The 25227-nt window shown below is 38.6% G+C and overlaps 1 protein-coding gene across 2 annotated transcripts in view; it reads left to right on the top strand.

Annotated features, from left to right (window-relative positions):
- The window catches only part of LOC124554895 (terminal uridylyltransferase 4-like), a 182551-nt gene that overhangs the window by 144680 nt on the left and 12644 nt on the right, over window positions 1-25227 (top strand). For both annotated transcript variants that reach the window (XM_047128578.1, XM_047128577.1), the window contains 3 exons: window positions 3324-3470; window positions 12123-12200; window positions 14275-14500. In XM_047128578.1, the coding sequence (XP_046984534.1) occupies window positions 3324-3470; window positions 12123-12200; window positions 14275-14500 (451 nt within the window). The remainder of the gene's footprint in view (window positions 1-3323; window positions 3471-12122; window positions 12201-14274; window positions 14501-25227) is intronic.

The following is a 25227-nucleotide window of genomic DNA, read 5'->3' as shown; positions in this document are numbered from 1 at the left end:
GGTGTGGGGCGGCAGTGGGGTGGGTGGACTGTTGTTGGCTGTTGGGGGAGGAGACCAGACAGCGAGGTCATTGGTCTCATTGGATTAGGGAAGGACAGGGAAGGAAGTCGACCATGCCCTTTCAAAGGAACTTTCGTGTTGGCAGAAGAGCCAACACCGTGTTATGAGTGGAGGCCGAAATGCACGCGTTTTAGCTCGTGCAGGCTGGCGTGAGGAGGGAAGAACTATACTGACGTGAGGTTTGGAACATGACAAGGAATGAGAATTCAGAAAGCGGACGTAATTAGTTTGATACTTAACTTTAATCCATTAATGATGAACGTCACTCTTGACAGTACATGATTCACAATATTATCTGTTCAGAATACATTCTTGAAGATAGTAATTATAGTAACTGAATATGGCGCCTTGCTAGGTTGTAGCAAATGACATAGCTGAAGGCTATGCTAAACTGTTGTCTCTGCAAATGAGAGCGTATGTAGACAGTGAACCATCGCTAGCAAAGTTGGCTGTACAACTGTGGCAAGTGCTAGGGAGTCTTGAGAGACTAGACCTGCCGTGTGGCGGCGCTCCGTCTGCAATCACAGATACTGGCGACACGCGGGTCAAACGTATACTAACGGACCGCGGCCGATTTAAAGGCTAACCCCTAGCAAGTCTGATGTCTGGCGGTGACACCACAGGAACCGTCCCGGCATTTGCGTGGAGCGATTTAGGGAAATCACGGAAAACCTAAATCAGGATGGCCGGGCATGGGATTGAACAGTCATCCTCCCGAATGTGAGCCCAGTGTGCTAACCACTGAACCACCTCACTCAGTGTCTGTGGCCTGTTGTGGGGTTGTGAACCACTGAGGGCTACGGCAGAACAAAGCCTCCCCGTTGTTTCTATGTCTGCGGTTTAATACATACGTACATAAATACAACGAGAGAAAACCAAGGATTAAGGTGGATCTGGCAGCCTCGGCTGCATAGGACCTACCACCACCAACACCACGACCACCACCACATCTTCTTGCCTTCTCCCCACTACCCGTGGGAGCTATAGTTTTGTTTTCAGCACCTAATACATTCCAGAAACCTGCTTTCCTTCCTTCTAGCAGTAACCGTAGCCCTTAAGAAAACTAAGTGTCCCTGAAATCAGCACACACACCACTGCAGAGTGAAAATTCATTCTGGAATACATGCAGACTTTGCACTCTAGTTAATTGTAATCGAAACTTTAAGACCAAATTCACCTCCACATTCATTTCATACTTCACAAGTTGAACTTGTGTGGAATTTGATTGCCCACAGCGTAGTCCACTTGCCTCTGCTATTGGCCTGCTAATTTGCCCCACATTGATACCTACAATTTTCCAGCTCTTGCCCGTATTGAAACTACAGCTGCTGTTACAAGATGAGTTGCCTATTTATTCAATGTGTACAATGTTAAATATTTTGCCAGTTCAAAAATACTTGTTGGGCACTGAAAAATTAAGCAATTTGTGATTAATTTTATTCTTTATTTTGCACTTATTTTGGGGTCTTGCACATTTTTCAAGGTGATATTACAAATCTGTTTTGTGATGATAGTCCTTGTTTCATTTGTTATGTAACTTTATCCATTGTCAGTTATATATCGTAACTTGGCTACACGCACCACTTTGTCAAGTAGTAATGCCTGTACAGTGTGTTGTAAATGGACTTAAAATCAAAGGGGGAAGCTGTGAATGTTGTATGGGCTATTTTCCTAAGTGGTTAATGATCTTGTCCAATTTTTAATGAATGTTAGTATTCAGGCACTTACACCCATATGTTCACTCAGTCAAGAATTTAATTTCGTAAATATTCCTCACAGTTAGTTAGCTGTTGACGCAGACTTAATGAATTGCTGTGTAAGAAAGTTGTTAAATAACAATAAGGGAAAAATAGATTGCTACTCACCACATTGAGTCGGAGAGAGGCATCTTGAAAAAGACTGCTAAAATGCACTCTTAAGAAAATATTGAGGACCAATGAGGAACTGTCTAAAAATGCCCCAGACAGTGGTGGGATACCAACCTGACTGTTGCTCACTGTATGGCCCAACAATCAGGAGTGATGCTTTCATAGCAGGATCCCTTTGGTTGTACATTTCAGGAAGATAATACCCGACCGCACATGGCAAGAGTTTTTACTACTTGTTTTCATGCTTACTGTGTCCAGCAAGGTTGTTAGATCTCTCCTCAGCTGATAATGTTTGGAGCTTCATTGGCAGGGTCCTCGGAGCAGCTTGGGATTTTGACTATCTAACATGCCATTTAGACAGAATTTGGCACAGTATCCCTCATGAGGACAACAATTTTATCAATCAATGCCAAGCTGAATAACTGCTTGCATAAGGGCCAGTGGTGGACCCACTCATTATTGACTTGTTCAATTTGTGAAGCTCTTTTTCTAGAGTAAATCATCCAATTTTTATGGAATAGTAATAATTTGTTTGTCTGTACATGTACATCACATCTGTGGATTTCCATACAATTTGGATAATTCTTTGGTGGTGTCCCCCCACCCACACTCAGTCATGTCTGCAATCCCATAGGCCAGCTGTCCGAACTGTCCACAATGAGCTGTTCACCAACCCTTCTCTGCACGTACGTGCATAAGGGCACTCAATCTGTATCAGCCTGCTGTAGGAAAAGTACTGTTAAATAGAAGCCTAGTGCATGTATTTTCTTGTGTTATCAAGTTAGTGACATTGAATAATGTACAATCCATGCCAGGGGATACTGAAATGGAGGCAGCTGAGCTGAGATGAGTATCACATCAGAATAGTGCAGTACGCTGCCACAGAGGGTGTGCAGGAGGCATTGCATTAGCAGAACCATTGATCCAGACTTTAAATTACCAGCAGGCCAGTTCTTGTGCAGACATCAACTATCTCAGACATGGCCTTAACCTCACGCCGTGCTGCATTTTCTGTGCACTTAGTTTGTCATATTCCTTGCACTGGTCGCGTTGTTTGTCCCGTGCCTGTCTCTATCTGGTGTTCGAGCACTATACCCCCCAGATACTGACTCGCACGTAGAATTTCGTCACCTCTTCCCAGGTTAGGCTCCCCGGGTTAGTAGGCGCATATAATATAGTAATATTTTGCACCAACAGTGATGGTCCAAAGAATTGTCATGCCTATGCAGATAAAAAAACATGTCATGTGCCTGACTATGAGTCAGCAGTAGATGGGCAGCATAAGTGACCCTACAGCCCTTACAGTGGCTGAGGGATGGTATTTCAGTAGCGTCATTGTAGCCTTGTGTGATGTTTTTATGCAGTAGTGGTAATGCAAAAATTTTTGTTTTCCAGATTCTGGGATATGTTATGAAACGTTTTGCCAAATTGTGCAATATATGTGATGCTTCTCGAGGTAGCCTGTCATCATATGCATATATTTTGATGGTGATATATTTTCTACAACAGTGTGAACCACCTGTGCTGCCAGTTTTGCAGGAGGTAAGATAGCAATTCTCTCTCTCTCTCTCTCTCTCTCTCTCTCTCTCATATAGTTTTTAGAGTATGTAATTTGAAGTCGATGATGGAGGGATTGTCCGTGGTTGCGGAAGCAGTTGAAGTAATTGAGGAAGGCAGTGTGCAGGCTAAGATTATAGTGTAGTACTACAATGAACATGGTAGAAATGTCTGCTTCTTAGTGTCCTATTGTCTTTCTTCTAATGTCTTAGTTTGGAAATAAAACATACAGAACAGCAGCAAGTATCAGGACCTCACATGTGTAATACTGTCTGCCAATAGGTTTCTTAACACCAGAACAGTGGTGTTTCTGATGTTCCTAAAACAGCAGAAAGGGGTTATTTTGACCCTCCATAAAATTGCTTTATAGTAGTTTTAGTCAGTCACTACCTTGTTGTAAGTAACAACAACAATTATTTAACATGATAATTAGTACAGTAGATACTTACTTGAGCAACAACAAAATATCTTAATACCTTATTGTTGCTCACGGTGTCCAGTTTCTTAAACTGTAGACTTCATTGTATTAGCTAGTTGCAGAACCTTCTAGACATACTTAATGTATATAGTCCATACTGTACTGTATTTTATGGACCAAAAGACACTACAGACAATAAGACGTGCATTAATTTTTAAACAATCTTTTGAGAAATAACATTTGTGCCATTTTTATTATTAGATTGCAAAGTCATACTTTAAAAAAATTCTTAGTTTATAAAACTGAAGTGACCTTTAAAAATCCTTAAAAATCTTCTTCTTCTAGTTTTGGCCATTTTGCATTCACTCCTCTATTTGCACATTTAGCCTTCCTCATTTCCTCATTTTTTCAGTTTTTCCTTACTAGTCTGCCAATTACAAATGGTTTTTTTTCTATTGCTGGAGGACCAAAATGTCATTCAGCTGCTCTGTTTCCATTTTCTTCTGCACATGCTATTAGGTACTTGCAATTTATAGCTCGCACCATCTTGAATACCTTTTATTTTTTTCCATTACCAAACTATCTATTAACAAAAATATTTTACTGTTACCAATAACACAAATCACTTTCAGTTGAAGTTCACTGGAACTATAGCCTGCAGAGACACATCATAGGCTAGACAGTGTTCTGGATTTGTGATGGCGGGGCAGGAGGGAGACAGTGTCAGCAAGCTTGTGAATCCCTGCAAGTGATGTTCGTCGCATTGGTGCATTTCTGTTGTCAGTTGAATCCAGTGTTGCCAGATACACACATTCCCCACGTCATCGAATATATGGCCATTTTTAAGACTGAAGGGAATTTTAAATCAAGCAGTGGACATTTTTATATTAATTTTGAGTATAAAATTCACCTAAATTTTGGAGGCAATTTTTCGAAGAAAATGTGCATCTTATAGTCCGTAAAATACATTACTCAAAGGTGTTCTTACACATAGTATTGTTTTACTTTTTCTTCATATCATTGGAATCTGCTTGATGCACTTATGAAGGTGATTTATGTTTTATGTGCACATTTTCTTCCCACAGTTTTGTGGCACTTCAGCCAGTTGTCAATTGTCTTTTTGCTTTCGCAGATACTGATTTGGCTCTTCTTCAGTTTTCTATATGGGTTTCGTCCCGTATCCTCTTCTTTTGTCTGTTCTTCCTTCTGCTCTTTCATGCCCTAAAGTTCATTCACCAGCTGGAGTATGAACTTCTTCCTATCCATTTTCTTGTTCATCACTATTTTTGTAGGTGACCCATTTGTTTATTGCCACCGTGTTCAATCCGCGTCAGGGATTTCACCATGGATCTTGTTCATTGTACAAACTAATGAAATTTTCTTTCCTTTAAACTTCTTAGCAAGATGAAGAGAAATGAAGTAGTCGTCTGTTGTCACATTTCTTCCTTGAATTAGAAACGGCTCTGTGAGGTGCAGAACAACATATGGTCTGAGTGGTTGCTTCTATCTATGTATATCATCGTTTCTGAGGTATTGAAATAAGTCCCTTTTCATAATGTCCTTGATGATAGTAGGCCCCCAACAATGCGACAAAAGACCATCTGCAGACATACCTTTGTATAAATGACACCCCACGCACAAATGGTGGCTATCAATTTTTCCAGCTCCTCAAGTGACATGTTCCGGTCATTGTTTATTAGTACGTTATGAGCATTTGATTCTGTGTATTTCTTCATGAAATATAGCATTGGTTTGTCAAAAATAATACACAAAGCACTGTGATTGTTGCCTGATCATTAACAAGTGTAATTAGTAGGATCTTCTATCTCTGTTAAAACATTCGCATCCTGTCTTCTTCTAGAAAGTTAAAAACTGACAACCTCTCACTTGGTTCCATCCCTAGTGACCATCTTTGTGGAGACATTCAACTAGGCTCACTGTGGTGAATATGGACATAGATCAGCATCTGAATCCTCCTCCACTAATTCCTCATTGTTCATAATGTGTTCTTCTTCAATTATCTCTGGTATAAAATTCTCATCTTCATCAGTGAAGCCAATTCCTGATTCAACATTGGGATTCTCTCAGATAGTATTTCATCAGGCATTCCACATTAATGAGAAGCACCTGAACACGATATAAACTGGCAGGTTGGAATATATATATGCCAAGATGCAACAAGAGCAGCACCTATTTTGCATGATTTCTGATTGTTACATCTTCATTGTTGGTCTGTTTACATATATTCATAAGAGAAATTACAGCAGTGTCAAATTGGCCCCAATGAAATGTCCAAGAAAATATATTTTGTAATACATTATCATAAAGAGGAGAAAAAAATGGGAAAAGTAATGATTTCATGAATTAAGTAAAAATTTGTGTACAACATTGATGGAAAAAGTATGAAGTTCATTTTGACCCCTTTTTGCCGTTCTAGTGTTAAAACAGATGTGTAATCATGTCCAGTTTGCATCTGTTTGACAGTAAAATTCCGATATAGTGCGTTAAAATCATCAAACCAGTGGTATATTTGTTAACTTCAGCAATGTTTTAGACATGCTGAATAGGAAGATTTTTTTCCCCCACTAAACCCTAGTTGAAATTTTGATTTCAGTGTGACTGTTCAATTTGTAATCATTGTTGCATTAAAGTTTGTGAATTAGGTGCTTCACAACCTTATTCCATACTCAAAGCATGATCATCTTGCACTCTGCCGCAGATAAATAAAAGATATTTTCCTTGAAATGGTAAATGGCTGTAATAACTAGTCACAATGCCCAAATGTTGAAACTGGGGTGGCAATGATATGTTTGCATACCATTACACTTAGGAATATGGCAAGATTATGACATCTGAAAATGGGCTTAGCCCTGAAATCAGTTCTGAATGTCCCAGGAAAAAAGATCAGATTTATGCAAGATGTTAGAAATGATAATTTGAAGTAGAAAAGTTCATACAGTTATTTGCTTCATTCTTTATTTGAAGAAGTCAGATGTAATGATCAACTGGTGCCACTCTGAATACTGTCCACATGTAGACTCCACATGTGGCCTGTCCATTCTGCTCATTTTTTAGGCATTGCCAGGACCTAGTGGCATGATGCTACATTTCTGTTTGAAGTTTAACATGTCATTCATTGATGCTCTGCTCTGCCACTACAGACTTGGAGGACTGTGCTCAAATTAGTGCTGCAAGATACAGCACTGCATCTAGGAGGTGCAAGCCAGCCACACCTGCTCTCAGTGCTATAACTATTGCTCATCTGTGGGCCTAATTGATCTTTGACGTGATGTCCCTTAATTTGCTTGTTGTGCCGAAGACAGGTTTTAAGGCTGGTCCACATTCAGTGAAATGTCTGCATAGCTAACTGGCAATTTGAGAAACAGAAAGACCGATCGAAGTAGTGTAGGCAGTTCCAGCTTCAGTTAAGGCAGTATTGCCACAAAAATTTACGTCACAAGTTGCAGGGCGAACCTGGCGATTGGTATAAGTATTGCATTTGGAATTGGAAACACATAATTACCTTTATACACTTGTAACCCTTCGTATAATACAGAAAAATACTTGCATGAGGAGAGCAAGTACTCCACAGGAGCGACTGATGCTGACACTAACCCTTTCGCTGCTACAGTCGAGCTCTTTGCATTCTGTTCTGAGGCTGCTTTCATTATGACTGTACTGCTCGCCACATGCTGGTGCCTGTGCTGAGAGATGGCATTCCAGCTGGAAATACTTTCATCTGATTTTTCAAAAACTAATAGGTAAACAAATTTGATTTTTGCACCTATTACAGTCAGATATTTGCACTCAATAAAGAACTGAATTGCTTTCATTATGCAGCATACACACTGCACTGCATCAGATTAAGTGAAAGAAAGATTTCACAAAATTTTAGAGTTCACAGACATAAAAATGCATTGCATGAACTTTGTGTATGGTTGATTTTAGCTTATACATTGCAGTAAATGAAATGTAGAAAAGACATTGAATTTTATTTAAAACTGAGAGCAGAAAGATATTTTATTCTTGCATTATTGGGTTTTATACCCAAAGGACAGTTGCACATGACACTCCCGTTCCCGTTGTTGGGCATCACAAATTGTGGTCATAAAAATCGTGTCATAAACGATTCAAGATATTGAAACGAGGTTTTCTGCAAATGATAGCACACAATGAGGCACATACGTTGTCTGATAAATACTTGAAACTTTTCTGTTTGCTGAGATGTGGAAGTAACTTGTCTGCAAAAGTAAGAAGTTGGCGGCTCAGGACACATTTAGATGCCCATCGCAGTTCAGGAAAAACCAAGCGGCATGCATATATATGTCCAATACACCTGAGGGCAGCAGTCTATGAGGACATTTACACACATCCAGAGCAGTAAAAGGATTAAGATTTCTTAAAAGAAGAAACAGCTACAAGGAGCTAGAATTCTCTACTGTAATTTCGAAACAAACATTTAGTGGAATATACACAACATACTTGAAGCTATTTACACAGTCCTGAAGGAGGATTTCATGAAGGGAAATAAAGTACCACAAATCAATTCTGAAATGTTGCAGATAATATTTTTACAGACTGTGTTTGAAACACTATATTTCTAAAAAGTATAGGTATTGCCAGTGAGCTATAGTTTAGTTTGTTTCCAAGTCAGACATTTAAATTGACTGCCTGAAGTCTACCTAAAACCTGGTACAGACTTTCGTACCAGACTATAAAACTCCATTCTGAATACTAGACAGGGATTCATAGTCTATTTTGAGTTCTACTTCTAGTATTGTGATTGCAAATTCTATATCTCAACTCCAATTCACTGCTGTTGTGAACCACATATTATTTTAGGGGGTAAAACAAGTGTAAGAATCCCTATGTCCCCGAAGGTACAGCTGCAAGATCTTTCATTACCAGCTTTACATAATGTTCTGATTGCACTCTTCTTTCTAATAAGTAAGGCTTTGTGTGTGTGATATATATATATATATATATATATATATATATATATATATATATATATATATATGCTCTCATAGCATAGGATAGTACTGAGTGAAAGTATACTAGCAATCCCATTTGCGGATTGGTGTTTGGTCATCCTGACGATGGATGCATGGAAAATGATGGGCTGTAAGACAGAGAACAAAATAATGAGATGTACGTGTAGTGTTTTAATTATCTTCTTTTACGTAGCTTGAATAATGGCAAGACCAGAGCACAATCCAAAGCGAATACTTGAGTTAGGCCGAATTGATATCCACAATAATGACAGAGGCTGAATGACAGTGATTCTACTACACAGGCAGATTAGACTCTGTTGTAACATCCTTTTGCCGGCTCTGTGGCAGTGCTGGTCAAGCAGGCTGATCGGGTTGTGTCTCAGAAACAGCTACAGATTGGCAGCGCGCGATACTGCAGTTAGCCCAATGAGAGAGATTTCTAAGTGCTAAAGAAGCAGAACTAAGAATTTTATTTTAGTTTTCCACATGCTAGTGCTACCTCAGTTTGGTGAAATGATTTCTATCAGTAGCATATCTGCAGCCATTTCCCTGATTTTTCTTGTAGAGAAGTGAATAGAGCTGCAAAAGACAAGCAATAGGGGATATCTACAAGATAATCCTTAAACTGATTTTTGTGTTGTGCGTCTTCATTGGAATCATTCAGAAAGCTGAGGCTGTCAAATTGTAGTGACTCGGCTTATGGATTTCGTTGTTCCTAGCACCAGGTGGAATAGATTTCGTTACTTCACTTAGCTCTTTCCAGTAAATAAACAGTCTATGATGATGATGTGGGTGGTCTCGCCCCCCCCCCCCCCCCACCCTCCCCCCCTTTGCTGTAGGGTCGAACTTCATGATTTCTGTATAAAACAGCTATAAGTAACTGACGCCTGATCTCGATCACTGTATTTCTTGTTCGTAATTTTCCACAAATATGTGACTCCTGTACGTTCCAATAAGTTCCCCAATGAACTCACTTGAGCATTGACGTCTATCTACCATTTTAAAATTCACTTTGCATACACAGACGAGAATCACTAGACCCAGACTGATCAAGCAGCTGACATAGAACAAGTTTCAGGTGCCAGATTTCCACTGATCTCCTATTCTCTTGCTAAGATTTGTGTGTGCAGATTTGGTTGGTGTCCACAGCTTTTAACTGTTTTGCACAAACCTCCAGCTTCCAGGTGTGCGCATATCTCATATCTGCACAAATTTCCTGTTCAGGTGCAGTAATCTGTCTATGCAGATGTGCAGTGCTTCACCAGTGTCCTTACAATTTTGGTCATGGGTGGCCTCATATACAGTAGAAGTGTACACATAATTTCATCCTCCTCCTCCTCCTCCTCCTCCTCCTCCTCTGGACAGAATGTTTTATTATCACCTTAGTTTAATTGTTACTGTGGAATATTTATAGTAGATTCTGTAACTCAGATGGTAGGTTTCTGTAGTTGGAAATGGCTTGAGGTACGTGTACCACAATGGTGAGCACAGTATCAAGGAAAGACATGCAGGGTGTTCAGAAATTCCCACTACAAATTTCCAGGACTTACTGAGGGGAGTGAGCACTTAATATTTTGAATAGAAACCCATGTTCAGAAATGGACAATTTCTGTCCTATGAAAGTTTCAACTCAGATGTTTCACTCATCCACTTCTGCACGAGGAATTGAATTAAGACATGAAACAGTAAAAGTGTTAGGTAACAATTTGAAAGGAAACATAACAAAATATCCATTTATCACATAAGCCCATTTGTTTGTATTAACACTTAAACTTTATCTGTTTATTAGTCCAAAACAGAAAAGAACCCAGCATATTGTATGTACGGAACAGTACTGATGCGTTACAACTGCAGCTCGATGTGGCAACCACTAATGTTGTTACTGATATTGTACCTATGAATCATGTTCTGGTGCACACGTTCCATCCCATGGTGCGTCTGTTCAGTTTCTAGTGGAGGAATCATGCCGGCAGATCTTCCTCCATCTTTACAGGAGTCTCATAAATTAAGGTTTGCATATGACCCCACAAGTAGTAGTCCATAGGACTACCACATCCTATCCATGTTTCACAATACTGCCTGTCGAGATGTCTCCGAAGCACTCATGAGAAGTGAGGTGGTGCACCATCATGCTGAAACCACATTTGCTGATGAACATTCTGTGGCACATTTTCCAAGAACAGGTCCAATACTTGTTTTGTAGTTGAAAGACCAATTAGCTTGAGTGGGAGGAGGTATGGCACAATCACATCATGGTCTAAAATACCTGCCCACACATTAATACCAAACCTTTGCTGAAATCCCTGAACATTTGTAGCACAAGGGTTTTCGTCTGCCCAGACGTGGCTGTTTTGCAAATTCAGAACACAGTCCATAGTGAATTTATATTCATCCCTGAATAGAACAAGTTACCTTCAACACGATGCAGCACATCATCTTAAAATTTGGGCATGCGGCATTGCTGTGGACTGCCACAGTCCTGCCTCCTAATGGTGCAGATACCTGTTTCTTAGAGCCACTGTGTAACTTGGGTAGAAAGTTTGTGCGATGGCATGCTATGTTGTGGGAAATGTTCATGATACAGCCAACTAGCAGCTCTTCCATTACTGCCTGCTTCACCATACACAAGGAGCATATTTGTGTATTCTGAAAATATGTACCAAACCTTGTTTGCTGTATCGAAGACACACAGGCATTGAATAGGTCTTGCAGCAAGGCAGACGTTAAGTGAAATCAGGTGATCATCTGATGTAGTACACGTCATCCTGTCTACCCTGTTGAATACCAGGCTAAACAACCCTTGAGACTTTCCTCTTTCCCGCAGCTGACGTGGAAACATTAAACACCTGAATTGAAACTGTCATAAAATGGAAACTGTATGTTTCTGGACACAGGTCCCTGTTCAAAATATTACGTACTCACTCCCCTCTAAAATTCCTAGAAGTCTGTAAGGGGAGTTCCTGAACACCCTGTGTTTTAAACTCAACTGCTGCTAGTACAACAACTAGTTGGTTTTTTCCACTCTGCCATTGCTTACCAACTAAATAGCTTAATTTTGTCAAAGCTAGATATAATTTATTTTGTGTGTGTTCATTTCTTGTCCAAATTGATTCTTGCATTTATTGGTCAGTGATTTTTGTAGTGGTTTACAGTATTTTATTATTTGTCTTTTGAGTTTGGTATTTAATTTTTATATTTAGTAATGTTCCTACATTCTTGTATTAGCTCCCAGAAGGAAGAAGCAAGCCAGAGAAACTTGTCGAAGGGTGGAATGTTTACTTCTACGATGACATTGATAACTTGGTAGGTATAAACCTGATTCATCATTTCATTATAGGACTTGTATACAAAATAATATATTGTTGCAAATGCCAGATTTGTCACAGGATTTTATACATGTAACACCTAGCCAACGTGATTCCTGAAGTTGTCATTGCAGATTTAATGTCCTATTAGTTTACAGCCAAATGAGCAAATTGTCATTTCTTTGTAACGTGTTGATATTTATAGGTAATGCATTTTACAGTGTAAGCCCTGTTTTACATTTTGTGTGGTCCAGACGTAAAAAATACAAAATTGAGGAAAATGGTAAAACCCTCACAGTACCAGCAATAACATACGGAAGTGGCATGTATGATTAAAAATAGTAATCCTCTCCAATACACCGTATAAAATCTGTATAAGTGAAGGAAATTAAAAGTGCAATAACAATGTTAATACAATAATTTGTGGTAATGAATTTCATCAGTTCTTGAAAAATCACAGTTGTGTAATAGCAAGTAAAAACATGTCAAAAAATTGAAATTGTTATCTGCGTATAAGGTAATCGAGCTATTTTCTGATGTGCTAAAACTACAAATTATACATCAAAACACATGTTTTTTATAGAGCGTTCCTTTGTGCTCAGCAGAAAAAAGTAAAAATTGATGAATATGTTGAATTAAACCAAAAGCACAGTAGCTAAGTGGTCAAACCATAAACATAATTGCGGACATCTGCGTAATGACAAACTTTGTCACTTTCTTAAGAACTGCACTTCATATGCTCCACACCATCAAAATATTATTTTAGGCTTGATGAGAAAAACAAATACTTGAAAAAATGACTTTACTTCCCCAGTTGGCATTACAAACTTACTAGAAGTCGGCTCAGTGAAATTCTGTTCACTGCATAAAATGTAAATTTGAAAGAAAGCTTAGGTGCTACAGTTTTGCTTCATGCCTTCTGTCACTGCTGCCAATATTCACAATCTACAGTGTGTAGTGCAAAGTATATACATGAGTAGTATATGTATTTGTTGCAAATGTATCATGTCAAATTTGAACATGGAAGTCTTTAGAATTTGCTGTTGCAGAACCCATGTTCTTTTTCTGTGTGACATCTCTGCCATAGCACATGATCTGCATGAAAAGTATATTTTCAGCACCTCACAAAATGTTTTTACTCCTATCATTGAAGGGCCACTCCCCTCTCCACACATGCAGCAGACGAGCTCATTTTACATATATTAGTGTGGTGTGGTTGCTGCGCTGGCTGTTATGTGATGTAACAAATCACCAGCTAATAAGAGCTCACTAGCTGGAAATGGCGGACATTTCCTTGATTCTGAGGGAGCACATTCTTTAAGACTCAGTGTTTCAATTTAAAAGACTGGCAATCAATGTTGTTGTCGAACACAGGATATCAGAAATACATGGAAGAAGGTGAGACTGAGTTATAAGTGGCACAAGAAAAGATGGCGGCTGGGCCCTTTCTTAACATATTGGCTCGGTCTGGAACACTTAGCGTAGATTATCCTGTTTTTCCATTTCTGCCGCAACCTTGCAGTAGTTGTATCATAATTGCGTAGTAAGCTAAAAATTGCAAGTTGTGTTGGCAACGCTGATCGTGGATTACATCAGAATTTCCTCTCTCGTGTCTCCCCTCTCTGCAATGGGCTAAAATATTCCCTTAATGCCATCACCACCTGCATTGTGAACCTTCTATCTTTTGCACCACTTACAACTCATTCAGTCACATCAGTTGTCAATAGGAAGAAAACAGGACGCAGTCAAGCGAGATATTGAGTAAGAAAGTAGAATCGTGGTAACCCCTACTAGGACAAAACGTAAAATTGGGGAATTCTTGGCATTGATCTTATGAGGTTTTCACAGGAGCTATGAATTTGTGATTTAGAATGACAAAAAATGTAAAATTGGATAACATAAAATCGAAGTTCCACCGTAATTATCATCCTCAATTTGTTCCACTATGGAAACTTGGCAAACATACAGACAGGAAATCTTTAGTGATACATGTCATTATAATTCGCATGCTCTCTAATAGGTATATATAATGATTTAATACTTCTTTTCATGTATATTTTATTGTTCTTTAGCAAGCTGTATGGCCGAACATTGGCAAAAATAAAACTTCAGTTGGTAGTCTGTGGTGCGAGCTTTTGAATTTTTATGCAGAAAAATTTGATTTCAAGACTCATGTTGTATCAGTTAGGCAGAAAGAGCCTTTGCTAAGATTCACAAAGATGTGGACCACCAAATGCATGGCCATTGAAGATCCCTTTGATTTGAACCACAATTTGGCTTCAGGATTATCCAAAAAGAGTAAGTAACCTATAATATTTTAGTACTTAAAAAAAGTTCCTCCTTGGCTCTGTTGAGATAAAAATGTTGGATAGCCCACAAAGTTACTTGCCATACATTTTGGTACATCATTATTCCAATGAAAATTATATTATAGGCCCAAGTAATTGTTCCTAATTGTCCAGTTCCTGCTGAGAGTATAAACGGGCTGTAAAGCAAGAGCAGAATTGGGTCATTGTGAGACGTATCTATAGTTGGTGTTCTCTTATATCAGATACATACATGAAAACAGTACCTAGAAGGTTTGTGAAGTGCAGAGTCAGGCACATTTCATATCATTTATTGAAACAATGTTTTCTGTGATTAAATAAACAGAAATAAAAATTTTCATCTAAAACATACCAGGTGACGTACAAAAACAAAGTAGTTAAACAATAACTATAGCAATCTACTGTAAGGTATAAATTTTGCTGAAGCAGACGAGATGATTTTAAGACAAGTTTATGGAAAGTGTTGAACAAATAGTGAAAAATTATGCAGTTGTAAATGATATCTTGACGTTTATGTACTCTGGAATTAGCTTAAGTCATGCCAATTGATAAGCACTTCAGAAATTTCAAGTAAGATCATAAGCATCTGGGAAGAAACATGTCAGTAGATAGGAATGAGGAGAAATGAGACATCCTAGCCTTTGACATACGTGGAAAGACATTTCGTGTCTACTTCCAGTTTGCCAACTGCTATTCCAAGGATATTGTGTCCATATATCGCAATTAGTAGTTTGATCATTGGACCTCTTACCGTATATAACTTGAACTGCTTAAGGAACCCACAATGATTACAGAGCTAAATAGAGTATAGTTGAATGCTCTGTTGGCTACCTTGAATGTAATGTCTCGAGCAACTATTTGACAGCCCACGTGCTATTAAAATATTTTAGATCTTGTAGCAACAAACACATCTGACCTTGTCAGTGGCATCAGATAGAGGCAGGGATTAGTGAGCATTATGTCATAATAGCAATTATGGTTACTGAAGCTAATAGATCAGTCAAGAAGTCTATGAGAGAATTTCTGTAAGAAAGAGCAGACAGACATTTGTTAGTATCCCACTTAGACGTTGAATTGATATCATTTAGTTCCAGTATGATAGATGTACAGGAATCATGGACAAAGTTTAAACATAACATAAATTGTGCTCTGGAGAAGTCTGTGCAGTGTAAGTGGATTAAGGATGGTAAAGGCACACAGTAGTTTAACAACAAAGAAAATGATGAGGAAGCAAAGGCTATTGCACACTCAGTTCAAAAGAGAATGCCTAAATGATGACAGGCAAAAGCTAGTAGAGATTCAGGTGTCTGTAAAGGGATCGATGTATGAGGCATACAACAACCATTCACAGTTGTACCTTGGCAAAAGGTCTTCTTTAGAACTTGAGAAAATTGTGGTCCTGTGTAAAACTGCTAAGTTGTTGACCATTTGTTGACCAGTCTGGTGGGGCAGCAGAAAATAGCAAAAAGAAAGCCAAAATTTTAATATATATATATATATATATATATATATATATATATATATATATATATATTTAAAGAAGTCGTTTATGCAGAATAATCATACAGACATACCGTCGTGTGACTATTGTACAGACTCCCATACGGAGGACATCGTAATAGGCATTCCTGATATAGAGAAACAACTGAAAGAGTTGAAAAAAATAAGTTGCCTGGTCTGGATGTAATTCCAGTTTGGTTTTACAAAGAGTACTCTGCGGCATTGGCCCCTTAGCTTACATTAATCACAAATCTGTTGCCCAGTGCAAATTCCCAAGCAACTGGAAAAAAGTGTGAGTGACTCCTGTGTATAAAGATTTTAAAATAATGAACCTGCAAAACTAAATATCAGTATCGATTTGCTGCAAAATTCTGGAACTCATTTCCAGTTTAAATATAATTAATATCTTTGAGGCAAAAAAGCTTCTGTCCATGAATCAGTGTGGCTTTAGAAAGCATCACTTGTGTGAAACTTTGCTTGGTCTTTTCTCACATGATATCATGTGAATTATGGATGCAGGGCAACAGGCTAAATTCCATATTACTAGATTTCTGAAAACATTTGACAGGGTGCCCGACTGCAGAATTGTTAACGAAGTTAAGAGCATCTTTACAGTAAAACCCTCTTTTCAATTAATCTCTGGGGACCCAAATATTTTTGTCTTAAATAGGGGTTTTCCTTAAATTCGGGAGTGATCCAGAATCAAATTCAAGCATGGTTAGGTGATATAAGTGCGATTTACTTCCAAAACTACCAATATCCTGTGCTACAAATTTAAATGCATTAGATGTACGATTACTAAACTTTTCACAAAAGAAATCCGTTACTCTTTTTAAAATTCAGGAAGTATTGTTTGTTTTGTCCTTCCAGCATATCTTAGTGAAAGAAGTTGTTGCTCCAGCTGGTTCATGTCGGTTAAGATTGATTCATCTAGCTGACAGTATCAACCCCCTTGCACACTTGACATAACACTGTCCTTTCTTCTTCCTCCCCCTCCCCCTCCCCTTTCCCCTCCCCCTCCTCATTGTCAGTGCCAGCTCCTTCATAAGCATTTAACTTTTGTTAATGTCAGGTCTTGAAGCTAGCACATCATCATCACAAAAATTTGCTAGAATCTCACATTTTGTGAAACAGTTCAACACAGTCTATTGTTGTTACGGAATTCCAGGCAGCAACAAACACATTCATAGCCTGTACAAGACTGAGTCTCACACTTTCTTCCTCTCAAAGAATAAAATTGATTTCTGTACATCTGCTACTCTGTATTTATCTTTTAACAGAGTGTGTTATGCCCAGGTCCAAGGGCTGCAGATGACTTGTGTTTCAGAGGAACGAACACAGCATTTACATTCCTCAGAAATTGTTTCCCTGGAATGTACAAGGCTTAGGTCAGTAAGTAGTCCAATTCCTTACTGCTGCACCCACCTGGACATCTAAACACCTGAAAAAGTCATAAAGATTTCAGATGTCTCTAGAGTCCACTCTTGTACTCATGAGTACAAAGTAGCGATTTTTTTTTTTTTTTTTTTTTTTTTTTTTTTTTTTTTTTTTTTTTTTTTTTTTTTGCAAATGCCTAGGAATTAATAGTAAAGGCAACTTTCCACTTCTATCTCTATTTACATAAATAGTGTTGTCATCCTGTCTTTACTTTTTTGCGTTTGGGGCTTTTTTCTATGACCAAATGTGCATTTCTCCCCTCTAGAAGTCTCCATGGGAGGGGTGCAACAATTTAGAACGATCGTTATATGACCATTCTGGTTGATCCACAGGCCATATCTTGTACTTTCCTCCTTTCTTCCTACACTGAGTTAGAGCTCTATCTCTGCTCCTTTCAGATAATGGAGAAGTTAAAAAATCAATGTGAATGATTAAAGGTAGCAAAATGTCTGAGTCGTACCTGACACAATAAGTTTTTCTCAGGTTTGTACCAACATCAATCGGAATGTGTGCTAAGTTTTGAAAGGCTTAAAGTTACCCTTACTGTGTGACCCTCTGAAATGTTGTGGAGACAGTGTAAACTAATATGGTAAGAGAGCTGAGAAAATTTCATTGCATTGACACCTTCAGTGTACTCAGGTAGTTCAACAATGAAGAAGAGTTAACACCTATAATTTTCTGGTCAAATTTAGCACCAAACTTCTAATCTCTTATCCGCTTCAATAGTATGTCATAACCATCCCAGAGAAAAATTCAGTAAACACAGTCATGCTTCCCACGCTCTATTTGCGAATGGGACAGTGAAGGGGGGATCAGTTAGTGGAACCGGAAGTGCCCCATGCCATATGCTGTTAGGTGGCTTGTGCAGAGTATGGATGTAGATGTAGACACTAGATAACCTGCAAAATAAATGAATAAACAAATAGTTGGTAGGTGTGCTACCTAAGAAAGTTTAATAGTACTGAAATACTGACACACTTTTTCATATATCATCAGTTCATTGAAGGAAAAATTGAAAGACTTGTGGTGTAACAGTTACCTTACGAATTCAAAATGTCATAAAGACAATGCCAAGAAGGTAAATCATTGTGGAAATACACTGTACTGTCAATGGATTTGTAACAGAGCTAACAGAGTTCGTTTTGTTTGTTTATTATTGGGAAGTTCGCTTGCTTGGTAAGGAGAAAGTGTCTCAATCATAAAGTAACTTTTTATTGTACACGCTAGCTCAAAAAGACTTGGTTTGCTAGGTTTTATTTTCATTTGTTTTCTGATAGCATTCAAATCATTTTCCAGAGACTGGAAAGTGGTGTGGGCTTGTAAGTAATATACAGTACTCGCATTTAGAAAAGTAACCATATCAGTTTATTTGCTGATGGGGGTTAAGTGTTGACGAGTGTGAGAGGGATGAGAGAAGATAACTCCAGTAGCCCCAGACGCATCTCGGTGGAGAAAAAAAACTGCAAGGGTAAAGAAGCTAAACATTTAGCATCTGCTCTAGGCGTGGCTTGAAACAGAAGGGAGAGACGTTTTTTCAGTCATGACTACTAGTGCCCTTAGGCGGGAATCAGGTGATATTGCGATGTAATCTGACTGAGATTAGATTAGATTCATTTTTCATTCCACAGAGCAAAAATTGAGGTGGTTTTAGTGGGTGTGGAACACGTCAGAAAGAATAACATAAAAAACTTAGAACATTTGAATGTGATACTCAATTTCCTGATCATTTGTTAGGAGATTGTCAAAATATGTGAATATATTACAGTAAACTCGAACTGCTAATATTTACAGAATTCATACACTGTCAGAATGAAATGTAGTTATGCACTTTTAATAAATATATCATACAAAAAGGTACCTAACCTTGGCTGTTGTGAACGAGTGCTGTCAAAACTGAAATCTAACAGATGTTTTTACTTAATTTGGTCTAACAGTTCCTGTTAAGATATTAATCTGTAGAGTAGATGGAGTTGCCTATAAAAAAAAGTCTTTCAAACTCTCTTTAAATTGTGCTTTATCTGAAACCAAGTTTTTAATGGATGTTGGCAATTTATTGAAAATGTGTGTTCTTGAATATTGGGCCCCTTTTTGTACCAAGGTAAGTGATTTTAGGTCTTCATGAAGATTATTCTTATTCCTAGTATGATGCTATTAATGAGCTGTTGGTTGTAAATAGATACATATTGTTTGCAACAAATTTCATTAAGGAATAAATACAATGAGCAGCGGTAGTTAAAATACACAGGTCCTTGAACTGTATTCTACATGATGATTTTGAATTTTCACCACAAACTAGTCTTATTAGATGCTTTTGCACTCTAAAAACTTTTGCTCAGTTTCAAGACGAACTGCAGAATGTAATCCCATATGACATAATAGAAGGAAAGTATGCAAGTGTGTTTAATCTCCTACATCTGACATCATTCGTATTGCAAATACGGGCTTGTTTAGGTGCTTCACCAATTCTGTGGTATGCCCTTCCCAAATGAATTCCTAGATATTTAACACTGTCACTCTCTTCAATCTGCAGGTCTTCATATGTTCTACACATGCTGGAAGGAAATGTCTCGCAGGTTCTTAACTACACATTGTGGGTCTCGTCAAAGTTTAATGGCAGTAAATTAGCTTTAAACCATTATCTAATCTAATCAGGACACCTTCACAGATGTTGAGTAGGCCTATTTTGGTATGAATCATTTGATTGTCATCGTATCAGCTGAAAGGTGAAGGACGAAATGCCAGTCTTTTTGTTACATTTAATTAATGGCCTGGGGACACCAAGGCTATCTCCTCCCTCTCTTCCTGAAAGAATTCACCACAGATGAATGTGTCAGTATAAATAGGGAGTTAAATCAAGGGAGAACAATATTTTAATTTCATTTACCAGTTGAAAACTAGGAATATGAGTAAAATTGTTACATCAGTGTGGTGACTACAGTTATTGGCACAGCTTGTTTAAGACAGTTTTAAGGAATACAAGCAGCTGAAATCCTTGTAGGACAAGGATTAGAATGTAATGTAAAAATAGTAACTACATGTTTGCAGATCGGTTCTTAGGAACTGCATGACGTTAAAAGGCCGCCTCGTCATGGGCACTCAGTGCTCAATGTCATTTTGGTGACTGGCTAACCACTGAGGTGGCACCAATTGGTTGCTACTCTGCCTTGTCATGGAACAGAATTTTGAAACAACACTTATTTTGACTGTATTCAGGGAGGAATGAAACATTGTAAGTAAATTTATTTTGAAAGTGTTAGCACCACCGATTATGCCCGCTAAGTCACATTGTAACTACTTGACCAAACAAAAGTTGCAGAACTTTAATAGTAATGTGCAGAAGGCACCAAGTCATGTATTTGATTAAACTTTTCTGAGCATCAATGAGAATGACATACTAAATTAAATAGATTTAAGTAAAAAAAATTATAAAAGAACAATTGCAAAATATGACACTTCCCATTGCATTATAGTGTCTTATAAACAAATAATAAATCATTTACAGTAAATACCTGAACAGTGATTCCTTTGACTCTCACTTATGTGATAGCAGAGACAGGCTCAGTAAATTCAGTTAAACTGTATAGGAAGACTGTAAAAATAGCTTCTGAAAAGAAAACAAAAAATGAACAAATAAATACAATAATAAAAAATTGTTTTAAACAGTCAAATGGAAGTAATTCATAAGACAAATACAAATTAGTAGTTGTAATTAGAGATCCTAGAAGAGTTTACAAAAATACTGATCATGACAATAGAAAAACAGAAGTAGTCATCGGCTTTTGCACATCACCTTGCTGCAATCCACTGGAATTAGACCAAGGCATGTGATCAACTGGAGTGGCTTTACACATTTTATTACATAATGTGGGTGTGAATGTTGTACTACTTAACTTGCATGTGAAACAACACTGCATGGTCATGCTCATTACCAAGCAAGGAGGGCAGAAGTCACTGTGAGACCTTTATGTTAAGTAAAATGTAGTAGAATGCTGTGATACAGGTGACAGCTTGATCTAGTATGATTTTTTGCTGCTCCTCTGCCATCAACTAATCAAAGGACGTGGAAAAATTCGGTGTTGTTAGTGTCCAGAAGAACTGAAATGGCAGGGTGTGTCCGAGGGAAGAGTTAAATTCCTATTGGGACACAGAAGTGAAAACAGAATGGGGTGTGGGACAACACAGAATTAGCTGATTCTTTTGCAGTGGAAAAAGGATTTGTTAATTCAACTACCAGTTGGGTACCATTCAAATTTGTTGCCTACGAGATGAAACCGCCCCATGAACCATGGACCTTGCCGTTGGTGGGGAGGCTTGCGTGCCTCAGCGATACAGATAGCCGTGCCGTAGGTACAAACACAACGGAGGGGTATCTGTTGAGAGACCAGACAAACGTGCGGTTCCTGAAGAGGGGCAGCAGCCTTTTCAGTAGTTGCAGGGGCAATAGTCTGGATGATTGACTGATCTGGCCTTGTAACAATAACCAAAACGGCCTTGCTGTGCTGGTACTGCGAACGGCTGAAAGCAAGGGGAAACTACAGCCGTAATTTTTCCCGAGGGCATGCAGCTTTAGTGTATGATTAAATGATGATGGCGTCCTCTTGGGTAAAATATTCCGGGGGTAAAATAGTCCCCCATTCGGATCTCCGGGCGGGGACTACTCAAGAGGATGTCGTTATCAGGAGAAAGAAAACTGGCTTTCTACGGATCGGAGTGTGGAATGTCAGATCCCTTAATCGGGCAGGTAGGTTAGAAAATTTTAAAAGGGAAATGGATAGGTTAAAGTTAGATATAGTGGGAATTAGTGAAGTTCGGTGGCAGGAGGAACAAGACTTCTGGTCAGGTGACTACAGGGTTATAAACACAAAATCAAATAGGGGTAATGCAGGAGTAGGTATATTAATGAATAGGAAAATAGGAATGTTGGTAAGTTACTACAAACAGCACAGCGAACGCATTGTTGTGGCCAAGATAGATACGAAGCCCACAGCTACTACAGTAGTGCAAGTTTATATGCCAATTAGCTCTGCAGATGATGAAGAAATTGAAGAAATGTATGATGAGATAAAAGAAATTATTCAGATAGTGAAGGGAGACGAAAGTTTAATAGTCATGGGTGACTGGAATTCGACAGTAGGAAAAGGGAGAGAAGGAAACGTAGTAGGTGAATATGGATTGGGGCTAAGAAATGAAAGGGCAAGCCACCTGGTAGAATTTTGCACAGAGCACAACATAATCATAGCTAACACTTGGTTTAAGAATCATGAAAAAGGTTGTATACATGGAAGAACCCTGGAGATACTAAAAGGTATCAGATAGATTATATAATGGTAAGACAGAGATTTAGGAACCAGGTTTTAAATTGTAAGACATTTCCAGGGGCAGATGTGGACTCTGACCACAATCTATTGGTTATGACCTGTAGATTAAAACTGAAGAAACTGCAAAAAGGTGGGAATTTAAGGAGATGGAACCTGGATAAACTGAAAGAACCAGAGGTTGTACAGAGTTTCAGGGATAGCATAAGGGAACAATTGACTGGAATGGGGGAAAGAAATACAGTAGAAGAAGAATGGGTAGCTTTGAGGCACAAAGTAGTGAAGGCTGCAGAGGATCAAGTAGGTAAAAAGACAAGGGCTAGTAGAAATCCTTGGGTAACAGAAGAAATATTGAATTTAATTGATGAAAGGAGAAAATATAAAAATGCAGTAAATGAAGCAGGCAAAAAGGAATATAAACGTCTCAAAAATGAGATTGACAGGAAGTGCAAAATGGCTAAGCAGGGATGGCTAGAGGACAAATGTAAGGATGTAGAGTCTTATCTCACTAGGGGTAAGATAGATACTGCCTACAGGAAAATTAAAGAGACCTTTGGAGAGAAGAGAACCACTTGTATGAACATCAAGAGCTCAGATGGAAACCCAGTTCTAAGCAAAGAAGGGAAAGCAGAAAGGTGGAAGGAGTATATAGAGGGTCTATACAAGGGCGATGTACTTGAGGACAATATTATGGAAATGGAAGAGGATGTAGATGAAGACGAAATGGGAGATAAGATACTGCGTGAAGAGTTTGACAGAGCACTGAAAGACCTGAGTCGAAACAAGGCCCCGGGAGTAGACAACATTCCATTGGAACTACTGATGGCCTTGAGAGAGCCAGTCCTGTCAAAACTCTACCATCTGGTGAGCAAGATGTATGAAACAGGCGAAATACCCTCAGACTTCAAGAAGAATATAATAATTCCAATCCCAAAGAAAGCAGGTGTTGACAGATGTGAAAATTACCGAACTGTCAGATTAATAAGCCACAGCTGCAAAATACTAACACGAATTCTTTACAGACGAATGGAAAAACTAGTAGAAGCCGACCTCGGGGAAGATCAGTTTGGATTCTGTAGAAACACTGGAACACGTGAGGCAATACTGACCTTACGACTTATTTTAGAAGAAAGATTAAGGAAAGGCAAACCTACGTTTCTAGCATTTGTAGACTTAGAGAAAGCTTTTGACAATGTTGACTGGAATACTCTCTTTCAAATTCTAAAGGTGGCAGGGGTTCTTTCAAATTCTAAAGGTGGAAGGGGTAAAATACAGGGAGCGAAAGGCTATTTATAATTTGTGCAGAAACCAGATGGCAGTTATAAGAGTCGAGGGACATGAAAGGGAAGCAGTGGTTGGGAAGGGAGTAAGACAGGGTTGTAGCCTCTCCCCGATGTTATTCAATCTGTATATTGAGCAAGCAGTAAAGGAAACAAAAGAAAAATTCGGAGTAGGTATTAAAATCCATGGAGAAGAAATAAAAACTTTGAGGTTCGCCGATGACATTGTAATTCTGTCAGAGACAGCAAAGGACTTGGAAGGGCAGTTGAATGGAATGGACAGTGTCTTGAAAGGAGGATATACGATGAACATCAACAAAAGCAAAACAAGGATAATGGAATATAGTTGAATTAAGTCGGGTGATGTTGAGGGTATTAGATTAGGAAATGAGACACTTAAAGTAGTAAAGGAGTTTTGCTATTTGGGGAGCAAAATAACTGATGATAGTCGAAGTAGAGAGGATATAAAATGTAGACTGGCAATAGCAAGGAAAGCGTTTCTGAAGAAGAGAAATTTGTTAACATCGAGTATAGATTTAAGTGTCGGGAAGTCATTTCTGAAAGTATTTGTATGGAGTGTAGCCGTGTATGGAAGTGAAACATGGACGATAAATAGTTTGGACAAGAAGAGAATAGAAGCTTTCGAAATGTGGTGCTACAGAAGAATGCTGTAGATTAGATGGGTAGATCACATAACTAATGAGGAAGTATTGAATAGGATTGGGGAGAAGAGAAGTATGTGGCACAACTTGACCAGAAGAAGGGATCGGTTGGTAGGACATGTTCTGAGGCATCAAGGGATCACTAATTTAGTATTGGAGGGCAGCGTGGAGGGTAAAAATCGTAGAGCGAGACCAAGAGATGAATACACTAAGCAGATTCAGAAGGATATAGGTTGCAGTAGGTACTGGGAGATGAAGAAGCTTGCACAGGATAGAGTAGCATGGAGAGCTGCATCAAACCAGTCTCAGGACTGAAGACCACAACAACAACAACAACAACAACAACAACAACGAGATGAAACTCTTCAGCATGTTCCAGCAAGAAATGTAGTCTATGAAACATACTAAAGGGTATCATTCATGTGTAAGTGAAGATGCCAGCAGTGTCTAATTAGAGACCAGGTGTGTTGACCAGCAACTGCTTGTGCTTATTCCATGGTGGTT

This window comes from Schistocerca americana, chromosome X (genome assembly GCF_021461395.2).
Source record: "Schistocerca americana isolate TAMUIC-IGC-003095 chromosome X, iqSchAmer2.1, whole genome shotgun sequence".
Lineage (NCBI taxonomy): Eukaryota > Metazoa > Arthropoda > Insecta > Orthoptera > Acrididae > Schistocerca > Schistocerca americana.
Note: the sequence above shows the minus strand (reverse complement) of the source record. Positions and strands in the feature narration are given on the sequence as shown.